Genomic DNA, 24,583 nt, shown 5'->3' with positions numbered 1-24,583 from the left:
GGGTCTAAATAACCCTGATCCTGCCCCCACCCCAGACTCAGACCCGTCCACCACCAGGGACATCAGACACCCCCGTCATGGATCCTTTGCCTCCCCCCTTGGTTCTTCTCTCCCCAGACCTCTCCTTTTGCCCCCAGCTTGGCCGGCCAGGTCTGGGTATTTTGCAGCCCGGCTGTGCCCAGGAGGGCGTCTGAAAGCAACACCCAGAACAGCTGAATGCTGATACTGGCTGGCCAGGCCTGGCAGGGTCTGTCCACGCTGCCCTCAAAGCCCCACGGAGCCGAGCCTCAGAGCCTGGGTCTGTTGGGTCGGGTTCGCGGGGCTCGGGCTGTGGGTCTTTGATTGCAGCGCGGACGTTTCCTCCTAGGCCTGTGTAGACGTTCAGGGTCATGGTGGGGCCTGGGATCAGACACGGGTGTGGGGGGGAGTTTCCTTCTAAATCTCCCTTCGGCTGAAGGGAACAAGGGCCGTCCTTACAGTGAAGCCTGATTGGATCCTTCACCTTGCAAAGGCTGCTGCTGATTTCCTGTGCCCTGGATCTGCAGCGCGAGGGTCACAGGCCGTTTAATGGGGGTTTGCCCTGGGGCAGGGCGGGCCGAGGTCTCTGGGCACCGAGCCCGGAGCGTGTTTAGTGCCGGACAGTGACTGGGTCCCGAGGGGACTGGAATGGGGGGTGGATACCAGCACAAGAGGATTCTGGGGGCAGGGAACGTCGGGGGTAGAGAGGATCCCAGAAGAGAAGGGCCTGGGGATCTGGGGGTGTGGATGGGAGGGGGGAGCCATAGCCAAGGGGGTCAGGAAGGGGTGAAGATCCCAAGGGAGAAGGGGTGCAAGGTGTGGAGAGAAGAGGCCTGGAGTAGAATTGGCTGAGTGTGGCTGGTGGGGGGTGGGGATCCCAGCACAGGGCTGAGTTGGGGGAGAGGCTGGAGGGCAGGGCTGGGGAGCCCAGGGGTGGGGATCTTAGCAGAGGGGGCTGTGGGCCGGCATGGAGGGGCTGGGTGGGTCACTCACAGCCGACACGGAGCCAGATGGTTCTGCTGGTGGAAGGTGCCCATCGTGCCCTGTAGGTGACTATGCAGATGAGCTGTTTGCCGTGGTCCCCCAGGGTGGGTGTGAAGCGGAGCTTGGACCTGTGGGCCCAGGTGCCGTTCGCCAGCTGGACTGATGTGTCCCGGGCTGTGGTGCTGAATGGTCCTGTCAAGGTGACTTGGGGAGGGGTCCCGGAACAGCGCCCAGGGGCCGTGCAGGTCACAGTCACTGGCTCCCCGACCAGCAGCATCCCTGGCAGCCCCCGCGCCGGCAAGATCTGGATCTCTGGCTCCTCCGTCAGCCCTGAGACACCGGGAGAGGGGAGAGAATCAGGTCGGGGACACAGGGCCTTTCCCCTATAGGGGCGCGGCTCTGATCCGGCACAGGGCTGGTACTGGTTGGCTCAGGGGGGCTGCTGAGCGGTGACTGTGGCTGCTCTTACCTGACACAGAGATCGTGAGCGTAAGGTCAGTGTGATCGGTACTGGTGCGGTAATTGTAGTTAACTCTTCCCTCGACTCTAAGGAAATATCTCCCTGCATCTGTCTGTTGGGCGTCGCTGATTTGCAGGGAGCAGTCGCCGCGCACTGGATTCTCCGCCAGCCGGAACCGACCCTGGGTCTGCTGCGACACCCACAAGTTGCGGTCACTCCTGGCCACAGGTGGATTCTGGCCCACAATGGCCGTATCCTTGTACCAGTATCTGTAGAGCTGGGCTGAGGGATTGTCGGTGTCGTACGAGGCTGGGTATGTGAAGTTGCAGGGGACAAGAACGCAGAGACCCTCTTGCACCGACACCGACTGCGGCACCGTCAGGGTAAATCCGGGCTGCTGGGACAGGGACCCTGCAGGGGACAGAGAGGGATGAAAGCAGAACCCATAGAGAGCAGAGACCAACCCTGAGCTGCACCCCCCAGAGCTCTGTCAGTGTCCCTCACTCCCGACCTGCAGTCCCTTGTGAGCCCACCCCGGGTCCTCGATGTAAACTCACACCGTTTAGTTTCCATCCCTCCCTACATCGAGCCCCCTGCCGCCACTCCCTGTCACTCAGTGTCCCCTAACACCACACTGGGCTTCCCCCCCTCTGGCGAGTCTCCCTTTCAAGTTCTGGGACAGACCTGGCCCCGCTCAGTGCAAGTTCTGCCCTTTCCCCTGCACTGGGGCTGCAGGTGCTGCTTACTTACCCCTCCAGAGCAGGGCGAGGATCAGGACCCTCAGTGTGGCCGCAGTGGGGGAAGGTTCCCCTACTCTCCATGGGGGACCCTGAGCCAGGAGATCCCATTCCCCGGCATTATGCTGTGGCGGCAGGGCTCTGCCCATGGCTGGGGCGTCCGGCTGGGACAGACCTAGAGACAGACGGGAGGGTGGGAAGTGTGAGAGCAGAGGCTGTTGGGGCAGGGACAGCTCTGCCTTGGGGACCATCAGTGCTGCTGGGCTCTGTGGAGGCGGATCTGGGGCTTCTGGCAGCACAGTGACCCCCGAAATCCCAACATCACCAGAGAGTCCGGAGTGATTGTGGGTTAAAAAGATCCTTAAATTGGTGAAAAAACCTGAGATTCTCTGTAAGGATATATCTACACTACCCGCCGGATCGGCGGGCAGTGACCGATCCAGCGGGGATCGATTTATTGCGTCTAGCCTAGATGTGATAAATTGACCCCCGAGCACTTTCCTGTCGACTCCTGTACTCCAGCACCGTGAGAGGCACAGGCAGAGTCGATGGGGGCGGGGCAGCAGTCGACTCACTGTGGTGGAGACACCACGGTAAGTCGATCTAAGTACATCGACATCGGCTAAGTTATTCACATTGCTGAAGTTGCGTAACTTAGATTGATTCTCACCCCCCCCCCCCCCCCAGTGTAGACTGGGGCTAAGAATCATAAGATTGGAGAGAAAATCCTGAGCTGGTGACAGAAGATGGTGGGAAGGCAGCGCTGCTCAGTGCCTGCTTTGCTTCAGTCTTCCCACAAAAAAACAACATGTGAGCGGGAGACCAGCGAAGTTGCCACGGACAACAAAGGGGAAGGGCTGCTGATTGGGATAAATAAAGAACAGGTTAGAGATCTTCTGAATTCAAATCAGTGGGGTGGGACGCTGTTCAACCCAGGGGGCTGAAGGAGTTAGTTGGAGCCCCTGGCAAGAATATTTGCAAACTCGTGGATGCCAGGAGAGGTCTCAGAAGATGGGAGAAGGACTAACAGAGGGGCCATCTTTAAAAGGGGGAAAGGAGGAGCCGGGGAACTATAGACCAGTCAGCCTGACCTCCACACCTGGAAAGCTACTAGAGCAATGTATAAAATCTTCAAATTGTGAGGCCAAAAGGGTGATCACCAGTATGGATTTACCAAGAACAAATTTGGCCAAATCAGCTTGATTTCCTTCTCGATGAGGTAACTGGTTGGGGACAGGGGGAAAGTGGTGGACATAATATACTTGGATTTCAGCAAGGCTTTTGACACAGTCCCACATGACATTCTCATAAGTAATCTGGAGAAGACTTCTGAAGGAAATTGCAGAACTACTTACTGTGATATGTAACCTATGATTTAAATCAGCTTCTGTACCGGATGACTGGAGGAGAGCTAATGTGACACCATTTTTTAAAAAAGACTCCAGAGATGATCCCAGCAATTAGAGGCCACTAAGCCTAACTTCAGTGCCGGGCAAACTGTTTGAAACTACAGTAAAGAACAGAATTATCAGATGCAGAGATGAACATGATTTGTTGGAGAAGAATCATCCCTCACCAGTTTAATAGAATTTTTGAGGGAGTCAACAAGCAGGTGGACAAGGGTGACCCAGTTGATGTAGTGTAGTTAGATTTTCTGAAAGCCTTTGACAAGGTCCCTCACCAAAGGCTCTTAAGCAAAGTGAGCTGTCATAGGATAAGTGGGAAGGGCCTCTCTTGGATCAATAACAGGTTAAAAGATAGGGTGGAAATGATAGGAATAAATGGTCAATTTTCGCAGAGGAGAGGTAAATAGCAGTGTCCCCCAGGGGTCTGTACTGGGACCAGCGCTGTTCAACATATTCATAACTGATCCAGAATAAGGGGTAAACAGTGAGGTAGCAAAATTTGCAGACAATACAAAACTACTCAAAATAGTTAAATTCAAAGCTGACTGCAAAGGGCTACAAAGGATCTCACAAAACTGGGTGACTGGGCAACAAACTGGCAGATGAAATTCAATGTTAATCAATGCAAAGGAATGCACATTGGAAACAGGGCCGGGTCCAAGAAAAAACGCCGATCGGTGGCAGTTCAGTGGTGGGTCCTTCACTCCATACGTACATAAAATGAGGTGTTACCACACACACACACACATACACACACACACAAAATATCTTGGAGTCATTGTAGCTAGTTCTCTGAAAACATGCTCTCAATATGCAGCGGCAGTCAAAAAAAGGTACAGAATGTTGGGAATCATTAAGAAAGGGATAGATAATAGGACAGAAAATATCACATTGCCTCTATATAAATCCATGGTACGCCCACATCTTGAATACTGCATGCAGATGTGGTCGCCCCATCTTAAAAAACATATATTGGAATTCGAAAAGGTACAGAAAAGGGCTACAAAAATGATTATAGGTATGGTACAGCTGCCATATGAGGAGAGATTAATGAGACTGGGACTGTTCAGCTTGGAAAAGAGATGACTAAGGGGGGATATGATAGAGGTCTATAAGATCATGACAGGTGTGGAGAAAGTAAATAGGAAAGTGTTATTTCTTCCTCCCCATAACACAAGAACTAGGAGTCCCCAAATGAAATTAATAGGCAGCAGGTTTAAAACAAACAAAAGGAAATATTTCTTCACCCAGCACACAGTCAACCTGTGGAACTCTTTGCCAGAGGATGTTGTGAAAGCCAAAACTATAACAGGACTGAAAAAGAACTGGATAAATTCATGCAGTACAGGTTTTTACTTAGCAGCTCTGTGTTCTTGGGGAACCAGGGTGCAGTACCCAGCCTGTCTGACTCACAACCCACCCCCACCCAGCCTCTGCTTGAACCAAATCTGCATCAAAAAACCTAAATTTACACCTAATCCCCTGGGATAAGGATGACAGAATTAAGGAAACTCCCCTGGCCTCATTTGCCTCAAAGATGAGACAAGGAGGCATCTCCATTAGCATACAGGATGCAAAACAGAGATTCCAAGGCAAGAACCATATGGAACTCTGGGACCAGAAAAGCAGGGAAGCACGGCATGATGGGGGATCTCTGCTCCAGATGTTAATGAACCCATGCCTGCCCACACCCAACTCAGCAGTTATCAGACCAATTCTAGTAAGATTGATTAATATCCAAAATAGTGAATTTCATTATGAACTCCCTCTAAGGAACACCGCCCAAAGCCAGGAATGATCAGCTCCCATGTCTAGCCCAAGCAAAACAACTTTGGTATTCTCCCGTGTTTACACATCAACAAATCTAGTGCTCACCCTCGAACCATTGTTGTTTCTCTACAAAAACTCCTACCCACGCTCAAGTGTTCTGATCCTTGGATTCAAAATCTGCATCAGTTCCATTGGGATTTCATCTTTTCCTGACTGATCGTGCTGGGCTCCCCTCTGGTTATTACCTTGCAATAAATAACTTCCATGATTAAACAGGTTGCTTCTCTCTCTCTCTCCCCCCCACATGGGTGTATTTTGGGTTCCTCATTCGCTCTGCAGCAACGCTCCTCGTACCTAAGCTAAAAGATCCCTGCAGTGCCCAAAGCTCCCTGGGTTACTCCCAGAACAATTGTAACGTGACAGTGGGGATAGGGACGTGCTGAACCTGGGACATACGAGGGTAGCAGCTTGGAGATGCTGCTCGACCCAGCTTACTGAGTCCAGGGGCATATAAGGGGTCAGCTTGGGAGTCCTGATTAACCCAGTCCTCTCAGACGAACTCTGTTAAAATGTGTGTGTGTGTGTGTGTGTGTGTGTGTGTGTGTGTGTGTGTGTGTGTGTGTGTGTGTGAGAGAGAGAGAGAGAGTGTGTGGGTGTGTGTGTTTGTCTGATTCTGGGGCTGGAAGACCCCAGCCCTAGGGAACCTAGGTCCTGCAGGATAGTTCCATTGGGAGGAAACTTGGACCAGGGGAAGTAGAGCTCTGTATGAGAACACAAGTGACACAAGCAATACAGTGATAGAAATACAGACCCCCCACTCCAGAAGAATAAACCTAATAAATGAGCGTATCCCAACGTAACAGGCAAAGCTGGTAAGAAGGTCCATCAATAGCTATTAGCCATGATGGACAGGGATGGTGTCCTTAGCCTCTGTTTGCCGGAAGCTGTGAATGGGCGACAGGGGATGGATCACTTGATGATTATCTGTTCTGTTCATTCCCTCTGGGGCACCTGGCATTGGCCACCATCAGAAGACAGGATACTGAGCAAGATGGACCTTTGGTCTGACCCAGTATGTCCATTCTTATGGAGAAATGTGGGCTCGGTGGAAATACCATTAAGTGGCTACATAACTGGTTAAGCAACCAGAAACAACAAGTAACTTTTAATGGAACGATGTCGGATTGGAGGGAGGTCTTGACTGGGTTCCCACAGGGATCTGTTCTAGGTCCCATGTTGTTTAACATATTTATCAATGACCTGGATGTAGGAGTAGGGAGCAGACAGATCAAATCTGCAGAAGACACAAAGCTGGGGGGAGTTGCCAACACTTTGGAGGATGGAGCTAAAATTCACAGGGATCTCAAAAATTGGAGAACTGGGCTGTTGATGATGTAATGAAATTCATCAAGGACGAATGGGAGGTGCTCCATTTAGGGAAGAAAAAACAAATGCACAAATACAGGATGGGGAAGAACTGGCTTGGCAGCAGCACTGCTGAGAAGGAGCTGGGAGTTGGGGTGGATCACAACCTCGACAGGAGTCAGCAATGTGATGTTGTTGCAAAAAATCAAATGCAATTTCAGGTTGCATTAACAGAGGCAGGACATGCAAGTCAGGAGAGGTGACAGTACCGCTCTACTCGGCGCTGGCTAGGCCTCAGCTGGAGGACTGTGTCCAGTTTTGGTCAACAATATATAGAAAGGATGTAGAGAAACTGGAAAGGATTCAGGGGCAAGGGATAAAGATGATTTAAGGGATGGAATGTAAGCCCTAGGGGCACAGCCTGAAGGAACTGCCTATGATTAGTTTGGAAAACTGATTGGGGAAGGAGGGGGACATGATAGCGGTTTTCAAATACTTGTAAGGCTGTAATAAAAAAGATGGAGAAAAGTTGCACTTCCACCCCCTCTGCCCCAGAGGGCAGGAAAAGGGGCAATGGGTTCACTACCGCCCATTTTCTCATCCCCCCACACCTGCCACATGGGTGCTGGTGTCGCCTTCGCATGGTGAGTGTCTCGGTTCTGCAGGGACCCAGTGGAGCTGGATGGCCCGGAAATGGGTAAAGCGTCCCTGGGGATGGGGAGTGCAGAGAGCTGACGGCTCCCCGCTCTGCAGCCAGGGCGGAGCACTAATGTTGCCCTTCTCCGTTCCCACTCCACCCTGCTCCTCCTGCAACTGGGACTCTCCTCCCCCCATGAAAATGGGACTGGCCACTCCCTCTTCCGCACTCTTCTCAGAATGGTAGGGGTCACTCGCCTCTACCCACCCTCCACCAAGCTCCTGTGAGAATAGTATGTGCCACTCTCTCCTCCCCATTCCTCACATTTGAAAATGGTATTGGCCACTCACACCTTCCCCCCTTCTCACCTGTTAATATGATTTGGGCCGCTCCCTATTACCCCTTCGTCACCTCTGAGAATGGTATGGGCCACTCTATCCTCTCCCCCACATCCTTATGAAAATGGTATGGACTACTCACTCCTCACCCCTCTTTTCCCTTTAAACTGGTATGAGCCACTCCCCTCCGATCCCATTCCCTTTCTGTGCAAATGGTACGGGACAATGGCTCCTCGCACACCCATCAAAATAGTACAGGCCTGTGATGCTATGAGTGTAATATAATATCTCATTGGAAGGTGACAGGGCCAGAAAGAGTTAATTACCTCCCAGACTGACCTGACCCAGAGCCGAACTTTAGAGACTGGTTAGGAAGATCTGTAAATGAATAGAGCTTTGAAATGCAGCCGGCATTGTTAGGGATAGAAGGGTAGAGGTTTGCTCAGGTCTTGTGATGTAAGCAAACAAGACTTGTCTATTGCTAGAGCTTTGATTCAAAGATCAAAAACGGAATATTAACATTTATGACGACACTTGAGCGAAATAGTATTATTGTCTCTATGTCTCTTTGAAGGTTGTGGTAACCTGTATCCAAACTGTTTAGTGGATAAATTACCCTGTGCTAATTGCCAGGATGTTTGGGAGAAGGAAATTTAAGCCTATTGTTTTCTCAGGCCAAAAGGCTGCTGGAAATGTATAAAAACCCTGGGACACGATCCCGCTGCATCTCAGATCTGCTTTGGTTTCAAGAGGGGGAAACCTTAAGTCACAAGGATTGAGATCCCCAGTCACTGACTGGAGTCATCCTGAATATGGACATGGGACTATAACCTATGGACTATTTCTAAATGGACTTTTGGCAACTACAAGCTCATCTCTGCTATGTACCTGAACCTCAAGATTTGAGATCAAGTCTGCATGTATATTGATCTTTTGACCAACACTCCCTCTCTTTTCTTTTTGAATAAATTTTAGTTTAGTTAATAAGAATCAGCTCTAAGCGTCTATTAGGAATAAGATCTATACGTTTTATAAGTTTTATATTGACCTGGGTGTATGGCTGGTCCTTTGGGATCCAAAGCACATTTTCTTTTATATAATGAGATAAGATTTTCAGTAACCATCATCATATCTGACGTGTGTCTGGATGGAGGCCTGAGGCAGGGGACTTTAAGGGAACTGCATTGTTTGGACTCTGAGTAACCAGTGAGGTACTATAGAAGCTGTTTTGTGCTGGCTTGGGTAAATCTAAGTATTGGAATATCCACCAGCGTTTGGGGTTTGTCTGCCCTGTTCTGTTTGCAGTTCACCCTAATTGAATGACCTCAGCTGGCTCCCACGGGCAGCATGGTCACAAGGCCGCTCCCACTTTTTCCTCCCCTACCTAAAAACTCCTCTCAGCTCCTGAGCGGGGAGATGCCTTCCTCCTACAGCACCCCTGATTGGCTGCCCTTCTCCAGGAGGTGGGGCAAGTGTGCAGGGCAGCCAGAGGAGGGTTCCCCCTCTTGGCAAAGCTGGAGTTCTGCAGCCTTGAGGCTGGTCACTGGTGCAGTGAGCTGGGCGGGTCTCAGCTGGGCTGGCCTGACCCTGTGTAGTATCTGGGAGCCCCAGGGGGCCTGTGCCCTACACAGCTCCATAGAGGACAATGGGGTGAGGACAGCTAGAGGATGGGGAGAAGTTTGCATGAATGTGCTTCCCCTGGGGTATCTACATCTGCCCCCTCTGCAATGCCTGTCCTCCCTGCCCCCCAAAACTGCCCCCGGCACTTCCATTTCCCACCATCCCTCTGCTGCCCTCAGGTGTTCTCGGGAAGGAGGCTGAGACATGAGATCTGGGGAACCCCCTGCTGTACGTGGCCACCTGAGCCGCCTCCTCCAGTGTGGTCCCCATGGTGGGGGAGCCCTGGGGCGGGACCCTGCTTGGGCTGGAGGGGCACCAGCAGAGCTGTGGGGGTAGGGAGCCGAGGACTGGGATAGCAAGGGGCTGCGGGTTGGGATTGAGGGGCACACCAGTCTCTGCAGACCATCCAGCTCCCTCCTCCACCCTAGTTCCACTTACCCCTAGACCTGCAGCGGGGGGCCCTCTGCCTGGCTCTCTGACCCTGCAGCCCGGGTTCCCCAGGGTTTGTGACTCTGAGCCTGTACAGGAACCTGAAAGCAGAAGTGGTTACAGATGGGAGGAGTTGTGGGGAGTTGCTTTCTCAGAAACCCCAGCACCAGCATCCTGCCAACCTCCGCTCCCTCTGGCTGGGGCTGCCTGTCGCTTTCCTGAAACAGTGGCAGGCTGCATATTCCTTGTGGGGCTGGAAATAGAATCCAGGAGTCCTGGCTCTGAGCCCCTCCACACCTCACTCTGCTCCCAGAGCTGGGATAGAGCCCAGGAGTCCTGACTCCCTGCCTCCAAAACCCCACTGGGCCCTGCTCCCCTCCCAGAGCCAGGGATAAAACCCAGGAGTCCTGGCTCTGAGACACTCTACACACCACTCTCCTTCCAGACCTGGGGATAGAACTCAGGAGTCCTGGCTACCTGTCCATGTCCCAGCTCTATCCATTTATCACTGCTTTTTCCAGTCACACAATATTTTAACGCTAGCAGCTCACAACTCTTATCATATTGTACATACTGCCGATACTAATCACTCACCCTGAGCTGAGATGCAGCCACCTCCGGGGCGGAGCAGCTGCGGAATAGCCACACAGCGACACTGCCCAGGGGTTGCTCACCCGACGCTGAAATGCGTCCGACTCTGGGGCGGAATGGCTGGGAACAGCGCACTGGAACAGCAGATGTCTGGTTACGATGGCTAGTGAATCCCGACTCCAATAGGAAGAGCCGGATGCCTGTGGAGACCTGCCTGGGAGGCAGCGGATGCAAGTGTCAGGGCGAGAAATGGGGCAAGATGTGAGATTTCACGACAGGAAGGGGAAGTCAGGGCTGGAGATTTCAGTGCCATCGACGCAAGAGGGAGATACAGGCAGCTCCCACTGACAGCCGGCTTCCGGCCCCACTGCAGAGGGACTGCCTGTGGGTGGGGGGAATGTGGCATGGGGTCTTTCCCCTCTAGGGGGTCCTGGCTCTAATCTGCCACAGGGTGGGACACTGGCTGGCTTTGGGAGGTGGAAATGGGACCCAGGGTCTCTCAGCAGGAGAGACGTCAGCAGATCCGAGCTGGTCCATTGAGGGCAGATGTTTGTTTTCTGACTCTCAGTTCCTCCAACGCCTCCCAGGTCCCGGATCACTGAGTCTGGGGATTCCATTGTGATGGGACACGGGTCATGGCTGGATCAGGAGAAGCAGCTGGATTGCACCACCCACCAGAGACTCCATCCTTCCACTTAAGAGCTGAGACGCAGCTGAATCTGGCCTGGGTTCTGGGGGTTGTTTACACAGGGACCTCTTCCAAGCGCTGAGATGTGGCTGCCTCTGGGGTGGGGTGCCGGGACTGTTTATACAAGGACTTCTTGCCCAGTGTTGAGATACATAAGGGCTTGGGAGAAACCTATAACTAAAAGAAACACAGCTCCCCTTAGCGGCTTTGGGACCAGCCCAAGCAACCTCCCACCCCAGCCAGACCCTGGCCCGCTCTGCCCCAGGCCAGTGGCACATCAGCTCTGCCCTCTGCGTGTGGGCACCAGCGGCTGTGCTGGGAGGCTGGTTGCTGAGCGGATCTTGCACAACAGGAAGTTTCCAGTTGGTGCATGTGCTCCACCTCTGGCTAGTTGGCCCCAGTTTGGGGCTGGGCGAGAGCCGTGGAGAGCAGGTTAGAGGGTCCCATTGAACACTGGGGTGCGGCCGCTTGGACACAGGTCCCCAGCCAATGGCGGATGGGACGAGCCCGGGGCAGGTTCCTGCTGGGACAGTGGCTGCCAGGTCGAGTGGGTTATAACTCGCTGCGCTGGATCCTTGCGGATCAGGGCAGATCCCTGGTCCTTGGGGCAACATCTGGGGCAGGCCCCGGTGTCCAGGCCTGTCCCTAGTTTGGTGTGTGTAGCGTTGCAGGACTCACCAGCACGGCACTTCCTGCTGCTCGCTTCTGGGAATTAGCTCGTCCAGCCTCTGCAGTCTGGTGTCCCACTGCTGCTTGGCCCCCATGTCCCTCCCGGATCCAGTGCCCCATTATTTGGGGGTTGTGCCCTCTGGCAGTAACCCCTTTCTCTCAGGGTCTCCGCTCCCCAGGGAACCCCCACCCACCTTGCCTCAGCCTATGGGCTACTACCAGTCACCATCTAGCCCCCTTTCACTGGGGCTGACTGAGGTCTGTATAAGCCAGTCATCATAGGCAAGGGAGCTTTTGACCTGCTGTATTTGCCTGCAACCCAATACCTCCAGGGGCCTTCTACAAGGCTCTGCAGCCTGGAGAGTTGCTGGCCCAGAGCTCCCCAGCTCCTATGGCCTTTCCCAGCCCTACTTCACTCCAGTACCCTTTAGCACTCCAGCAGCCACGTCCATCCCCCTCCTCAGCTAGAGGGGGACTGCTTGCTCCTGGCCCACTGCCCTCTTATAAGGCCTGGGCTACACTAGCGGGATGGTTCGAACTAAGATACGCAAATTCTGCTACCCTATTCGCATAGCTGAAGTTGAAGTGTCTTAGTTTGACTTATCTGGCCGTCCTCACGGTGGAGAGTCGACCACCGCGGCTCCCCGTCAACTCCGCTTACTCCTCCTGCCGAGGTGGAGTACGGGCGTCGATTCGCGGATCGATTTATCACGTCCAGACAAGGTGCGATAAATCAATCCCCATTACATCGAACTCTACCCGCTGATCTGGAGGGGAGTATAGACGTACTGTAAGGGCCAGCTGGGCCCTGGTTGGGACGTGGCCACATCTGAGGCTGCTTCCCCAATCAGCCTTTCCCCAGCCACAGCCCTCCCAGGGCTGCTTTTTAACCCCTCTGGGCAGGAGCGGGGTGATCACCCTGCTACAGTGTGGTACATTCTGCCTTGGTTAATCCCCATTTGGTTTCAGACGCGTTTTAATTAGCTGCCTGGGAGGTTTCCCTTGGCTGCTGTTAAACAGATGCCGCACCTGGAGGTGGCTGCATGTCAGCACCAGCCGAGCAAGGGTTCCTTATATAAACAGCCCCCACACTCCACCCCAGAGGCAGCTGCATCTCAGTGCTGGGCAAGGGATCCTTGTGCATTGTATTAAGCTCAGGATTTGACTCGTGTGTTTTTCCTGGGTCTTGGGAATTACCAGGTTCAGATGCAGGAAAAAAAAGAGATTCACTGGGAATCCTTGGATCCTCTAGATCGAGATCAAAACCTGACATGGCTGATAACATGGAGATCATGGGGACTGGGGTCAGTTTCCCTGTGTGCTGCGTGTGTAATGAGGTGGTGGGAGAGGGGGATTGTGATTGCAGAGGGCCAGGTGTGATCTTGCCTAGCAGCCCTGACCATGGACATTGGCCTGGATACTGTGGAACTTAGCAACCAGTGACCCAGAGGCCTGGCCCATCTTGGGAGCCACCCGGATCTGGCCCGTGGGAGAACAAAGGGTAGAGGAGAGGGAGCCCTGGAAGGCAGCCGGTTCTGGCCAGTCGGGGAACAAAAGATGGAGAAGAGGGGGCTGTGGTGACCTGTTTGCACAGGAACAAAGACAAAGAACGGAGGTGGGGCTGGTGGGGGAGGGAATACAGGGGGCTCAGCTAGAAGGAGGTCGCTTCTGGACTGGGGACAAAGAGGGGGCTGACAGAGAGACACAGGCAGGCTGAAGGCTCAGAGAGGGGTGGTTCCAGGAGGCGCTGGAGCCCAGGTCTTAACCCCCCAGAGTGAGTGTGACCCCGAAAAGACGGAACACTTGCTATCATGCTAAGACCTTGTCTGGCTTTGTGTAACTGCACAATCTGGTGGCTCCTTCAAGAACAGCCCATTCCTCCCATCCCATCTCTAATACGCAGGATTCTTTCCATAGAGGAAACACACTGAGTAGATTATAGGCTTTGTAATGATACCTTACAAGAGACCTTTTGCATAAAGCACATTCCAGTTACATTATATTCACACTTATACACATTTTTATAAAGCATGATGGAGTGTAACGTCACAGGGGCGCCTCCAGAGCAGGTAGGGTGACCAGATGTCCCGATTTTATAGGAACAGTCCTGATTTTTGGGTCTTTTTCTTATATAGGCTCCTATTATCCCCCACCCCCGTCCCAATTTTTCACACTTGCTGCCTGGTCACCCTAAGAGCAGGGGTGCCCCTCCCCCTGCTGGCCTCTACAGCCCCGTGGCTCCTGCCCCCTGCCTTGGAGCTGCCCCTGGCCAGCTGCTCCTGGGAGCTTCCTGTCTGCTGTAAGGAGCAGGGGGGAGGGGCTCTGATGTCAGGCTGTCCCCTGCCCCCGCCATGTACCCCATCTCCGCAGAGCAGGTGGGGGGGGCACAGGGCTCAGCGAGAGAGGGAAGGAGCTGCTGGCAGCTGCTGCTGTGTCTGAAGGAGCTTTCCTTGAAACTGCTAAGAGCTGCTCTCTTAAAGGGGCAGCATGTGGTCTCGCACACACTCCCCCGGGTCTCACACACCCTCAGCTCACACACACTGTCTCTTTCACACTCATCACCCCTAACCCATAATGATATTGTTGGTGTTACTTGTTGGTACTTCTTCCAATGCACATATATTCTCTGGAATTTTATTCTTTCAAAGTTCCGTTATTTGAGTTTTTTGACTGGTCTCTGCGTTTCATAATTTTATTTCTCTTTTATGCTTACATTGAATTCTTTGAGTAGTGAGTTCTAAAGAGTCTGGCTGGAGTAATTCTCATTATTACTGTTATTATCATATTGTGCTTTGTCATTCATTATGTAAAGTGGTACAATCAAATAATAGTATCCTCCTAGAATGTAACTTTAGCTTGTACTCACTTTAGTAATGCCAGTTTAATAAACATTAGCTAAACACAGAACTGTAGACACTGCGCAGATGAAGGTCGCTTATTTTCAAATTGTATTTTTAGTTATAGCTGTAAATTAATTTAACATTTGCATGAAAATAAACTGCAGTTCCAATGATGATACCAATAGCAACGATGGAGTCAAATGTTAGTGAGTCACAAACATGATTGTGGTCGGTAAACAGAAATGCCAAAAGAATTAGAAAAATGAATTCCCTTTCTTAATAAAAGAGAAAAAACCCTCAAATACATATGTTAAAATTATGTTTTAAGTGAAAAACAATTGACTAAAATAGAGGAGATAATGGCAGTAACACAGTGTGTCTGTGTAAGCAGATTTTATTTATATTTATTTATCTCTACTAAAGATAGTGTATCAAATGTGTGTCTCTGATTTCTGCATTAAAGCTCCAGAACTGACACCTCAAGGCTTGGGATTGGGAATATCTTGCTGTATTATCTCCTGATTGTTCTAAATGTACATATAAGCTTTAAACATGGCTTTAATTGGCGTTTGTATCTATTGTTTCTTTCTTTATATAACAGCTAGATACAGAGCTCCTGTCAGCTAATCCCTAAATTAATATCTGAAAAAGCCCCAAGAGTTCTCAGGTGCCTAAGTAGTCCCTGGAATCATGGCTAAAGTTTCCTCCCCCCACCCCAAATCTGAACTGGTGCCCCCGCCCCGGGTGAGCCAGGAGTGGCCAGGAGGCTGCAGCAGGCCGTGGGCTCTGGTGAGATGCAGCCCACGTGTGACAGCGCGAAGCCTTGAGCCACATGCCGAGGCTGAGGTACCACAAGCCACAGCTGCAGCGTAGGAGGGTGGAAATTCACCATGTGCCAGGCCCCCCTGACTTCTGCGCTGCTGCTGGCTTGGGTAAATCTAAGTATTGGAATATCCACCAGCGTTCAGGGTTTGTCTGCCCTGTTCTGTTTGCAGTTCACCCTAATTGAATGACCTCAGCTGGCTCCCACGGGCAGCATCGTCACAAGGCCGCTCCCACTTTTTCCTCCTCTACCTAAAAACTCCTCTCAGCTCCTGAGTGGGGAGATGCCTTCCTCCTACAGCACCCCTGATTGGCTGCCCCTCTCCAGGAGGCGGGGCAAGTTCCCCCTCTTGGCAAAGCTGGAGTTCTGCAGCCTTGAGGCTGGTCACTGGTGCAGTGAGCTGAGCGGGTCTCAACTGGGCTGGCCTGACCCTGTGTAGTATCTGGGAGCCCCAGGGGGCCTGTGCCCTACACAGCTCCATAGGGGACAATGGGGTGAGGGCAGCTGAAGGATGGGGAGAAGTTTGCATGTATCTGCCCCCTCTGCAATGCCTGTCCTCCCTGCCCCCCAAGACCACCCCTGGAAGTTCCATTTCCCACCATCCCTCTGCTGCCTTCAGGTGTTCTCGGGAAGGAGGCTGAGAGGTGAGAGCTGGGGAACCCCCTGCTGTACGTGGCCCCCTGAGCCGCCACCTCCAGTGTGGTCCCCATGGTGGGGGAGCCCTGGGGCGGGACCCTGCTTGGGCTGGAGGGGCACCAGCAGAGCTGTGGGGGCAGGGAACCGAGGACTGGGATAGCAAGGGGCTGCGGGTTGGTATTGAGGGGCACACCAGTCTCTGCAGACCATCCAGCTCCCTCCCCGACCCTAGTTCCACTCACCCCTAGACCTGCAGAGGGGGGCCCGCTGCCTGGCTCTCTGACCCTGAAGCCTGGGTTCCCCAGGGTTTGTGACTCGGAGCCTGCGGAAGCAGCATGCACAGGAACCTAAAAGCAGAAGTGGGTGGAGATGGGAGGGGATTGGGGGGAGATGCTTTCTCAGAAACCCCAGAATCAGCATCCTGCCAACTTCCCCTCCCTCTGGCCGGGGCTGCCTGTCGCTTTCCTCAACAGGGGCAGGCTGCATATTCCTTGTGGGGCTGGAAATAGAACCCAGGAGTCCAGACTCTGAGCCCCTCTACACCTCACTCTCCTCCCAGTGCTGGGACATAACCCAGGAGTCCTGACTCCCAGCCTCCACCCCCCACTCTAACCCATTAGACCCTGCTCCTCTCCCAGAGCCATGGACAGAACCCAGGAGTCCTGGCTCTGAAACCCTCTACACACCACTCTCCTTCCAGACCTGGGGATAGAACCCAGGAGTCCTGGCTACCTGTCCATATCCCAGCTCTAGCCGTTTATCACTGCTTTTTCCAGTCACACAATATTTTAACGCTAGCAGCTCACACCTCCTATCATACTGTACATGCTGCAGATGCTAATCACTCACCCCGAGCTGAAATGCGTCCTCCTCTGGGGCAGAACGGCTGGGAACAGCACACTGGAACAGCAGATGTCCGGTTACGATGGCAAGTGTCAGGGCGAGAAATGGGGCAAGATGTGAGATTTCAAGACAGGAAGGGGAAGTCAGGGCTGGAGATTTCAGTGCCATCGTCGCAAGAGGGAGATTGTCAGAGATACAGGCAGCTCCCACTGACAGCCGGCTTCTGATCCCACCACAGAGGGACTGCCTGTGGGTGGGGGGAATGTGGCATGGGGTCTTTTCCCTCTAGGGGGCCCTGGATCTAATCTGCCCCATGGTGGGACACTGGCTGGCTTTGGGAGGTGGAAATGGGACCCAGGGACTCTCAGCAGGAGAGACGACAGCAGATCTGAGCTGGTCCACTGAGCGCAGATGTTTGTTTTCTGACTCTCAGGTCCTCCAACGCCTCCCAGGTCCCGGATCACTGAGTCTGGGGATTCCCTTGGGATGGGACCCGGGTCATCGGCTGGATGAGGAGAAGGAGCTGGATTGCACCACCCACCAGAGACTCCATCCTTCGACTTAAGAGCTGAGACGCAGCTGAATCTGGCCTGGGTTCTGGGGGTTGTTTACACAGCGACCTCTCCCCAGTGCTGAGATGTGCCTGCCTCTGGGGTGGGGCACGGGGGCTGTTTATACAAGGACTCCTTGCCCAGTGTTGAGATACATAAGGGCTTGGGAGAAACCTATAACTAAAAGAAACACAGCTCCCCTTAGAGGCTTTGGGACCAGCCCAAGCAACCTCCCACCCCAGCCAGACCCTGGCCCGCTCTGCCCCAAGCCAGTAGCACGTCAGCTCTGCCCCCTGCGTGTGGGCACCAGCGGCTGTGCTGGGAGGCTGATTGCTGAGCGTATCTTGCACAAACAGGAAGTTTCCAGTGGGTGTATTTGCTCCACCTCTGGCCGATCGGCCACAGAGAGCATGTGAGAGGGTCCTATTGAACAGTTGGGCGAGGCCTCTTGGACACAGGTCACCATCCAGTTGCGGAAGGGGCGATCCCGGGGCAGGTTCCTGCTGGGACTGTGGCTGCCAGGTCGAGTGGGTTATAACTCGCTGCGCTGGATCCATGCAGATCACGGCAGATCCCTGGTCCTTGGGGCAACATCCGGGGCAGGCCCCGGTGTCCAGGCCAGTCCCTAGTTTGGTGTGTGTAGCATTGCAGGACACACCAACACGGCACCTCCTGCTGCTCGCTTCTGGGAATTAGGTCATTCAGCCTCTGCAGTCCGGTGTCCCTCCCGGACCCAGAGGCCCATTATCTGGGGTTTCTGCCCTCTGGCAGTAATCCCTTTCTCTCAGGGTCTCCCCTCCCCAGGGAATCCCAACCCTCTATCCCCACCTTTCCTCAGCCTATGGGCTACTAGCAGTCACCATCTAGCCCCCTTTCCCTGGGGCTCATTGCAGTCTGTATAAGCCAGTCATCATAGGCAAGGGAGCTTTTGACCTGCTGCCTTTCGCTGCAACCCAATACCTCCAGGGGCCTTCTACAAGGCCCTGCAGCCTGGAGAGTTGCTGGCCTGGAGCTCCCCAGTGCCTCTGGCCTTTCCCAGTCCTGCTTTCTTTTCTCAGCTAGAGGGAAACCATTTGTTCCTGGCCAACTGCCTTCTTATAAGGGCCAGCTGGGCCCTGATTGGGGCGTGGCCACATCTGAGGCTACTTCCCCAATCAGCCTTTCCCCAACCACAGCCCTCCCAGGTCTGCTTTTTAACCCCTCCGGCAGGAGTGGGGTGATCACCCTGCTACAGTGTGGTACATTCTGCTCTTGTTAATCCCCATTTTGTTTCAGACTCGTTTTAATTAACTGCCTGGGAGGTTTCCCTTGGTTGCTGTTAAACAGATGCCCCACCTGGAGGTGGCTGCATGTCAGCACCAGCCGAGCAAGGGTTCCTTATATAAACAGCCCCCACGCCCCACCACAGAGGTGGCCACATCTCATTTCTGGCCAAAGGGTCCCTGTATAAACAGCCCCACACTCCACCCCAGAGGCAGCTGCATCTCAATGCTGGGCACGGGATCCTTGTGCATTGTATTGAGCTCAGTATTTGATTCATATGTTTTTGGGTCTTCGGAATTACCAGGTTCAGCTGCAGGAAAAAAAGAGATTCACTCGGAAATCTTGGAACCACCAGGTTGAGATTGAAACCTGACATGGCTGATAACATGGAGATCATGGTGACTGGGGTCCGTCTCTTACTTACATGGGAGGGCAAGGGTTACCAGTCATTATCTATCTATCTATCTATCATCTTAATAATTCAAATAATTCTGTTTATTTTTATATCCTGAAGATACTTGAAAACATGGGAGCAGGGGGGCTGGGTAATTGAAAAATGTGGGACATGTTTTGTGAAAAATGCCTAGCCAGTGAATTTTTTCCGGTTGTCATTAGTTTTAAATGGCCAAGATCTCTGCGAAACCTTTCTAAAAACCAAAACAAACAAACAAACAAACAAACCTGGGATTCGTTTTTAGGAAAGGGAATTTTTGCACAAAACTTTTATTTTAAAACAACCTGTGATGAAGTGAGGGATTTTGGTAGCGTTTTGCATGAATACTGGGTGTGCCTCCGTTTCCCTGTGTGCTGCTTGTGTAAGGAGGTGGTGGGAGAGGGATTACTGTGGTTGCAGATAGGCAGGTGTGACCTCGCCTGGCAGCTGGGACCCCGGACACCGGCCTAGACATTATGGGACTTAGCAACCAGTGGCCCAGAGGCCCAGCCCATCTAGGGAGCCTGCCGGTTCTGGCCCGTGCGAGGACAAGGGCTGGAGGAGAGAGGGCCTCAGTGATCTGACCAAGTCTTAATCCCCCAGAGTGTATGACCCCGAGAAGGGCTGTCACACTGGGGGGTTCCTCCCAGGGACCCTCCGGAGCCGAGCGAGCCTGGGGCCTGGGAGTCTCTGACACAACCCAGATCTGCTGTGATAGTTTTAATAGAACAAACAAAATATAATTAGCATCATTATATAAAATATATCCTAAAATAATAGTCAATATATGTATATATCCAGCATATGTGTGTGTGCACAGTCTATATGTACTCACTCTCTCTCTATGTGTGTGTGTGTATATATATGTGTGACTATATACACACACACATATATTACATTAACATAAAACTGAGGATAATTAGATATATAGTCTATACTTTTTCTGTGTGTGTGTATATATATATGCATAGATATATAATAACATAGTAGATATAAATACAAACACACACAGATACAGAGACACAGACAGACAGAAAGACAGAGGGGTATATAGCTGCATAAAAATATTGAACACAATCAATCCAGCATTTCTCCAAAGATTTAACACTTGCTCACACACTAAGATTATGTCTGGTTTTGTGTAACTGTGCCATCTGGTGGCTCCATGCAGAACAGCCTGTTCCTCCCATCCCATCTCTCCTATGCAGCCTTCTTTGCAAGAACCCAGACCTGGGTCTGAGGCTCCCAGAATGGGTGCGAGCCTGAGTGGGTCTTTGCATCATCATCCCCTGCACATTCAGGCCACTGATGGGGCCCGGATCTCTTGGGGGGATCTATAGGCCTTGGTTCATAGAACAAGCAGACGTCTTCCAGGTGAAACCCATCACTGCCAACATCCTCTACTGAGAGTTGTTGGAGGAAAGGCGGGACCACTTCTGGATGCTGGGGTACCTGGAGAAGGGGGGCTGCTCCTTGGGCATTGAAAACATGTGAGCCAGGGATGGGGGCTGCTATTATCTGCACATCACCAAGGGAACTTCATTGCGGCACAGCTAGCGAGCAACACAGCCTGCACTCATCGTCACAAGTATCCCACCGCTGCCACCTGAGCCAGCCAGTCCCCTGCCCTGGGGCTGGATCCAAGCCATCGCCCACAAGAGGGGAAAAGTGCAGTGGACCATTCCCCTAGTGGCTTGAAACAAAAATTGGTCAACATTTTAGCAAACTGAAAACTGTTTGGGTCGAAACAAAAAAGAAAAATTATTGCATTTTTTGGTGAATGAATCATTTGAAAAAATATTTGGGGATCAATCTGGAAGCATAATTTGATAAATTCTGAGGTAACCAAAATTAGGGGGGGAAAATTCACATAAAGCTGAAAATGAAAATTGGTCAAAATTTTCAGCAAACCAGAAGGTCAGAAATAGATTTGGTTTGAGGATGAAACATTTTGTTTTGATTTCAAGGATTTTAATAAAAAATAAAATTACAGGAAATTTCAAACCAGAGAACGATTTTGAATCAAGAAAGTGAACTGTTTCTTTTTGAAAACACCTAAAAAAATCTTTCCATTTTGGGGAATGTTTTGAGTTTTTTTCACCTAATGAACAATGCCGCAAAATCGACCTGGAATCACAGAAAGTTTTGATGTTGCTGAATTTACATTTTGCATTAAAAAAATAAGTTTGTGTGTGAAACATTCTCCCCGCACTGGCTGGGAGCGGCCGCTAGAGCTGCTGGGTTGGGCGTTGTCTTGCAGGGATCAGTAACTAGCATCAGCTGATCTGCTGTGTTCTCGCAGGGGTTCTCAAAATTCATCGCACCATAACCCTCTTCTGACAACAAAAATTACTACACAACCAGAGGACGGGGAGACTGAAGTCTGAGCCCGCCAGATCCCCGCCACCCCGGGTGTTGGTGTGTGTGGCAAAGCTAAAGCCCAAGGGCTTCATCCCCAAGTGGGGGGGCCTATAACCTGAGCCCCAAAGCCAAGGGCTGAAGCTCTTGGGCTTCGGCCCCAGGTGTGCAGCTCGGGCTTTGGCCACGGGCCTCAGTAATTCTAAGCCAGCTCTGGTGACCCCGTTAAAATGGTCTCGTGACTCATTTTTGGGTCCTGATTAACACTTAGAGAACCCCTGCTCTAGAGGGCATCGTCCTGCGCTTATGACCGGGGTATCTGGTACCTTGCGGTCATCACAGAGCAAAGTCAGCCAGGGCTAGCCTTAGGCATGGGCGAATGGGGCACATCCAGAGCAGGGGTTCCCCATGCTGGCGTGTGCAGCCACACGGCTCCTGCCCTCTGCCTTGGAGCCGCCCCTGGCCAGCTGCTCCTGGGAGGTTCCTGTCTGCTGTAAGGAGCAGGGGGGAGGGGCTCGGATGTCACGCTGTTCCCTGCCCCCCATGTACCCCATCTCCGCAGAGCAGGGTGGGGCGGGGCAGGGCTCACCAAATGAGGAATGGAGCTGCTGGCGACTGCTGCTGTGTCTGAAGGTGCTTTCCTTCAGACTGCTGAGTGCCACTCTCTTAAAGGGGCAGCGCACTCTCTCGCACACACACCTCCAGCTCTCACACGCTGTCTCTTTCACACTCATCACCCCCCAACACATACTGATATTGTCATTGTTATTTGTTGGTACTTCCTCCAATGCACAGATATTCTCTGTAATTTAATTCTTTCATGGTGCTGTTATTTGAGTTTTTTGACTGGTCTCTGCATTTCATAATTCTATTTCTCTTTTATGCCTACATTGAATTATTTGAGTAGTGAGTTCTAAAATGTTCTAACCTGTCCTGGCCGGAGTAATGATCCTGATTACTGTTATCATCATATTGTGCTTTGACATTCATTATTTGAAGTGGTACAATCCTCCTAGAATGGAATTTTAGCTTGTACTCACTTTAGTAATGCCAGTTTAATAAACATTAGCTAAACACAGAACTGTAGACACTGCGCAGATGAAGGTTGTTTATTTTCAAATTGTATTTTTAGTTATACCTGTAAATTAATTTAACATTTGCATGAAAATAACTGCAGCTCCAACTACGATACCAATAGCAACGATGGAGTCAAATGTTAGTGAGTCACATACATGATTGTGGTCCGTAAACAGAAATGCCAAAAGAATTTAAAAAAATAATTCCCTTTCTTAATACAAGAGAAAAAAAATCTTAATCACATATGTTGAAATTATGTTTTTAGTTAAAAAATAATTGAATAAAATAGAGGAGATAATGGCAGCAACACAGTGTGTCTGTTAGAGAAATTTTAATCTCTACTAAAGATAGTGTATCAAATGTGTGTCTCTGATATCTGCGTTAAAGTTCCAGAACTGACACCTCATAGTTTGGGATTGGGAATATCTTGCTGTATTATCTCCAGATTGTTCTAAACTTACATATAAGCTTTAAATGTGGCTTTAATTGGCGTTTGTATATATTGTTTCTTTCTTTATATAACAATTAGATACAGAGCTCCTGTCAGCTAATCCCTAAGTTTTTATCTGAAAAAACCCGAAGCCTTGAGCCACATGCCGAGCATCAGGCACCACAAGGCCCAGCTGCAGCACAGGAGAGTGGCAAAATCCAATGTGCCAGGCCCCCCAACTTCTGTGCTGCTCCTGGCGGTGGCATTGCCTTCAGAGCTTGTGCCCAACCAGCCCCTGCCAGTATCAGGCCACCCTGCCAGGGCTTAATTTGAGCCACAGCTGAGCTCTGGCATCTCTTTCAATACAAATTTAACACCAACGGGGCCCATCAGTGATGGGGGGGGAGCCCGTGGGGGCCAGGAGTGATGGGGGGCAAAATACAAGTTCGCCCAGGGTGCCATTTTCCCTAAGGCCGGCCCTGGTCATCACCATCAGGGAAACAAACAGATCATCTACAGTTCATACAAATATTACAGGCAGCTTCCACGTGCTTCCCAGGCCCATGGGTCTGAGCTGGAGGGGTAGGGAGGGGGCCTGGTACTGGGCTAAACGGGCCCGTTGGCCTCACCCAGGGTGACAGTCCCCGCAGCTGAGGTCTCATTCTCTGTTTCCTCAGTCCCCTGAGATTCCAATTCCTTGTCGGCTCTTCCATGGCTGAGGTACGTCCCGATCTACACGCTGGACTCGGGCACTGTGAATTCCCTGGCTCCCGGCCTATCCATCTTTCTGCTTCTAAGACAGCTGTAGGGTGTCCTGGAAAAGAGAGAGAGGAAGATTTTGGGGTATGTAAGTGACTGGCAGTTAGGATAGATAGATAGATTAGATGATGGGTGGATGGGATGGTAGGTGAGCAGGTAGGTGAGTGGGTGACTAGGTAGGTGGGCCGGGTGTTAGGTGGGTAGATGGGTACATAGGTTGGTGGGTAGGAAGTTAGTTGGGAAAGTGGGTAGATAGATAGGAGGTAGGGGGTACATAGGTGGGTAGATCAGTAAGTGGGTAGGTCAGTGGGTGGTTGGATAAGTGGGTTGTTAGCTAGGCGGGGTAGTAGGTAGATGGGTGGGTCAATGGGTACATAGGTAGGTAGTTGGGTATGTAGGTGGGTGGGATAGTAGGTGTGTGGGTGAGTAGGATGGTAAGTTTGTAGGTAGGTAGCTAGGTGGGGTGGAAGGTTGGTAGATGGGTGGGTCAGTGGGTTGGTAGCTGGGGGGATACATAGGTGGGTGGGTCGGTAGGTTGGTCGGTAGTTGAGTTACCGTCTGTAATACAGCAGGGTGAGGTAATAGGCCAGGAAGAATCCAGTCACCACGAAAATGAGTTTGCAGCTGATTTCGATGAACACCCGATTGAGGTCACCTGTGGGAGCTAGAACAAGCCGAGAGTCTGGGATAGATTCCTACAACCCCTGCCCGATCCAGCCAGCCCTCTTTCCCCTCTTCCCCAATCCCCTTCCAGCTGAGGGTGCTGTTAGCCTCATGCCTCTGGGTCCAGGAGCTGACCTGCAGGGCCTCCCGTGAACCCTTCGCAGCCAGGGGCTCCCCGTCCACCTGCCACTGGAG

The 24,583-nt window shown here is 51.8% G+C and overlaps 1 protein-coding gene and 1 long non-coding RNA gene across 2 annotated transcripts in view; both read right to left on the bottom strand.

The window, feature by feature from the left end:
* The window catches only part of LOC101942530 (uncharacterized), an 81,970-nt gene that overhangs the window by 9,494 nt on the left and 47,893 nt on the right, over window positions 1-24,583 (bottom strand). The window contains exons 13-16 of the mRNA XM_065574643.1: window positions 24,281-24,389; window positions 23,705-23,780; window positions 1,472-1,949; window positions 1,012-1,332 (exon numbers count right to left, since the gene is read on the bottom strand). Coding sequence (XP_065430715.1) covers window positions 1,012-1,332; window positions 1,472-1,949; window positions 23,705-23,780; window positions 24,281-24,389 — 984 coding nt within the window. The remainder of the gene's footprint in view (window positions 1-1,011; window positions 1,333-1,471; window positions 1,950-23,704; window positions 23,781-24,280; window positions 24,390-24,583) is intronic.
* LOC135976767 (uncharacterized) lies at window positions 2,140-18,469 on the bottom strand. The gene is made up of 4 exons (XR_010594057.1): window positions 16,861-18,469; window positions 10,359-16,358; window positions 9,774-9,865; window positions 2,140-2,374 (listed from the first exon to the last, which is right to left on the bottom strand). It is a non-coding gene; the product is annotated as an uncharacterized LOC135976767 (long non-coding RNA).

This window comes from Chrysemys picta, chromosome 20, assembly GCF_011386835.1.
Source record: "Chrysemys picta bellii isolate R12L10 chromosome 20, ASM1138683v2, whole genome shotgun sequence".
NCBI lineage: Eukaryota > Metazoa > Chordata > Testudines > Emydidae > Chrysemys > Chrysemys picta.
This window is presented reverse-complemented; position numbering and strand designations above follow the sequence as displayed.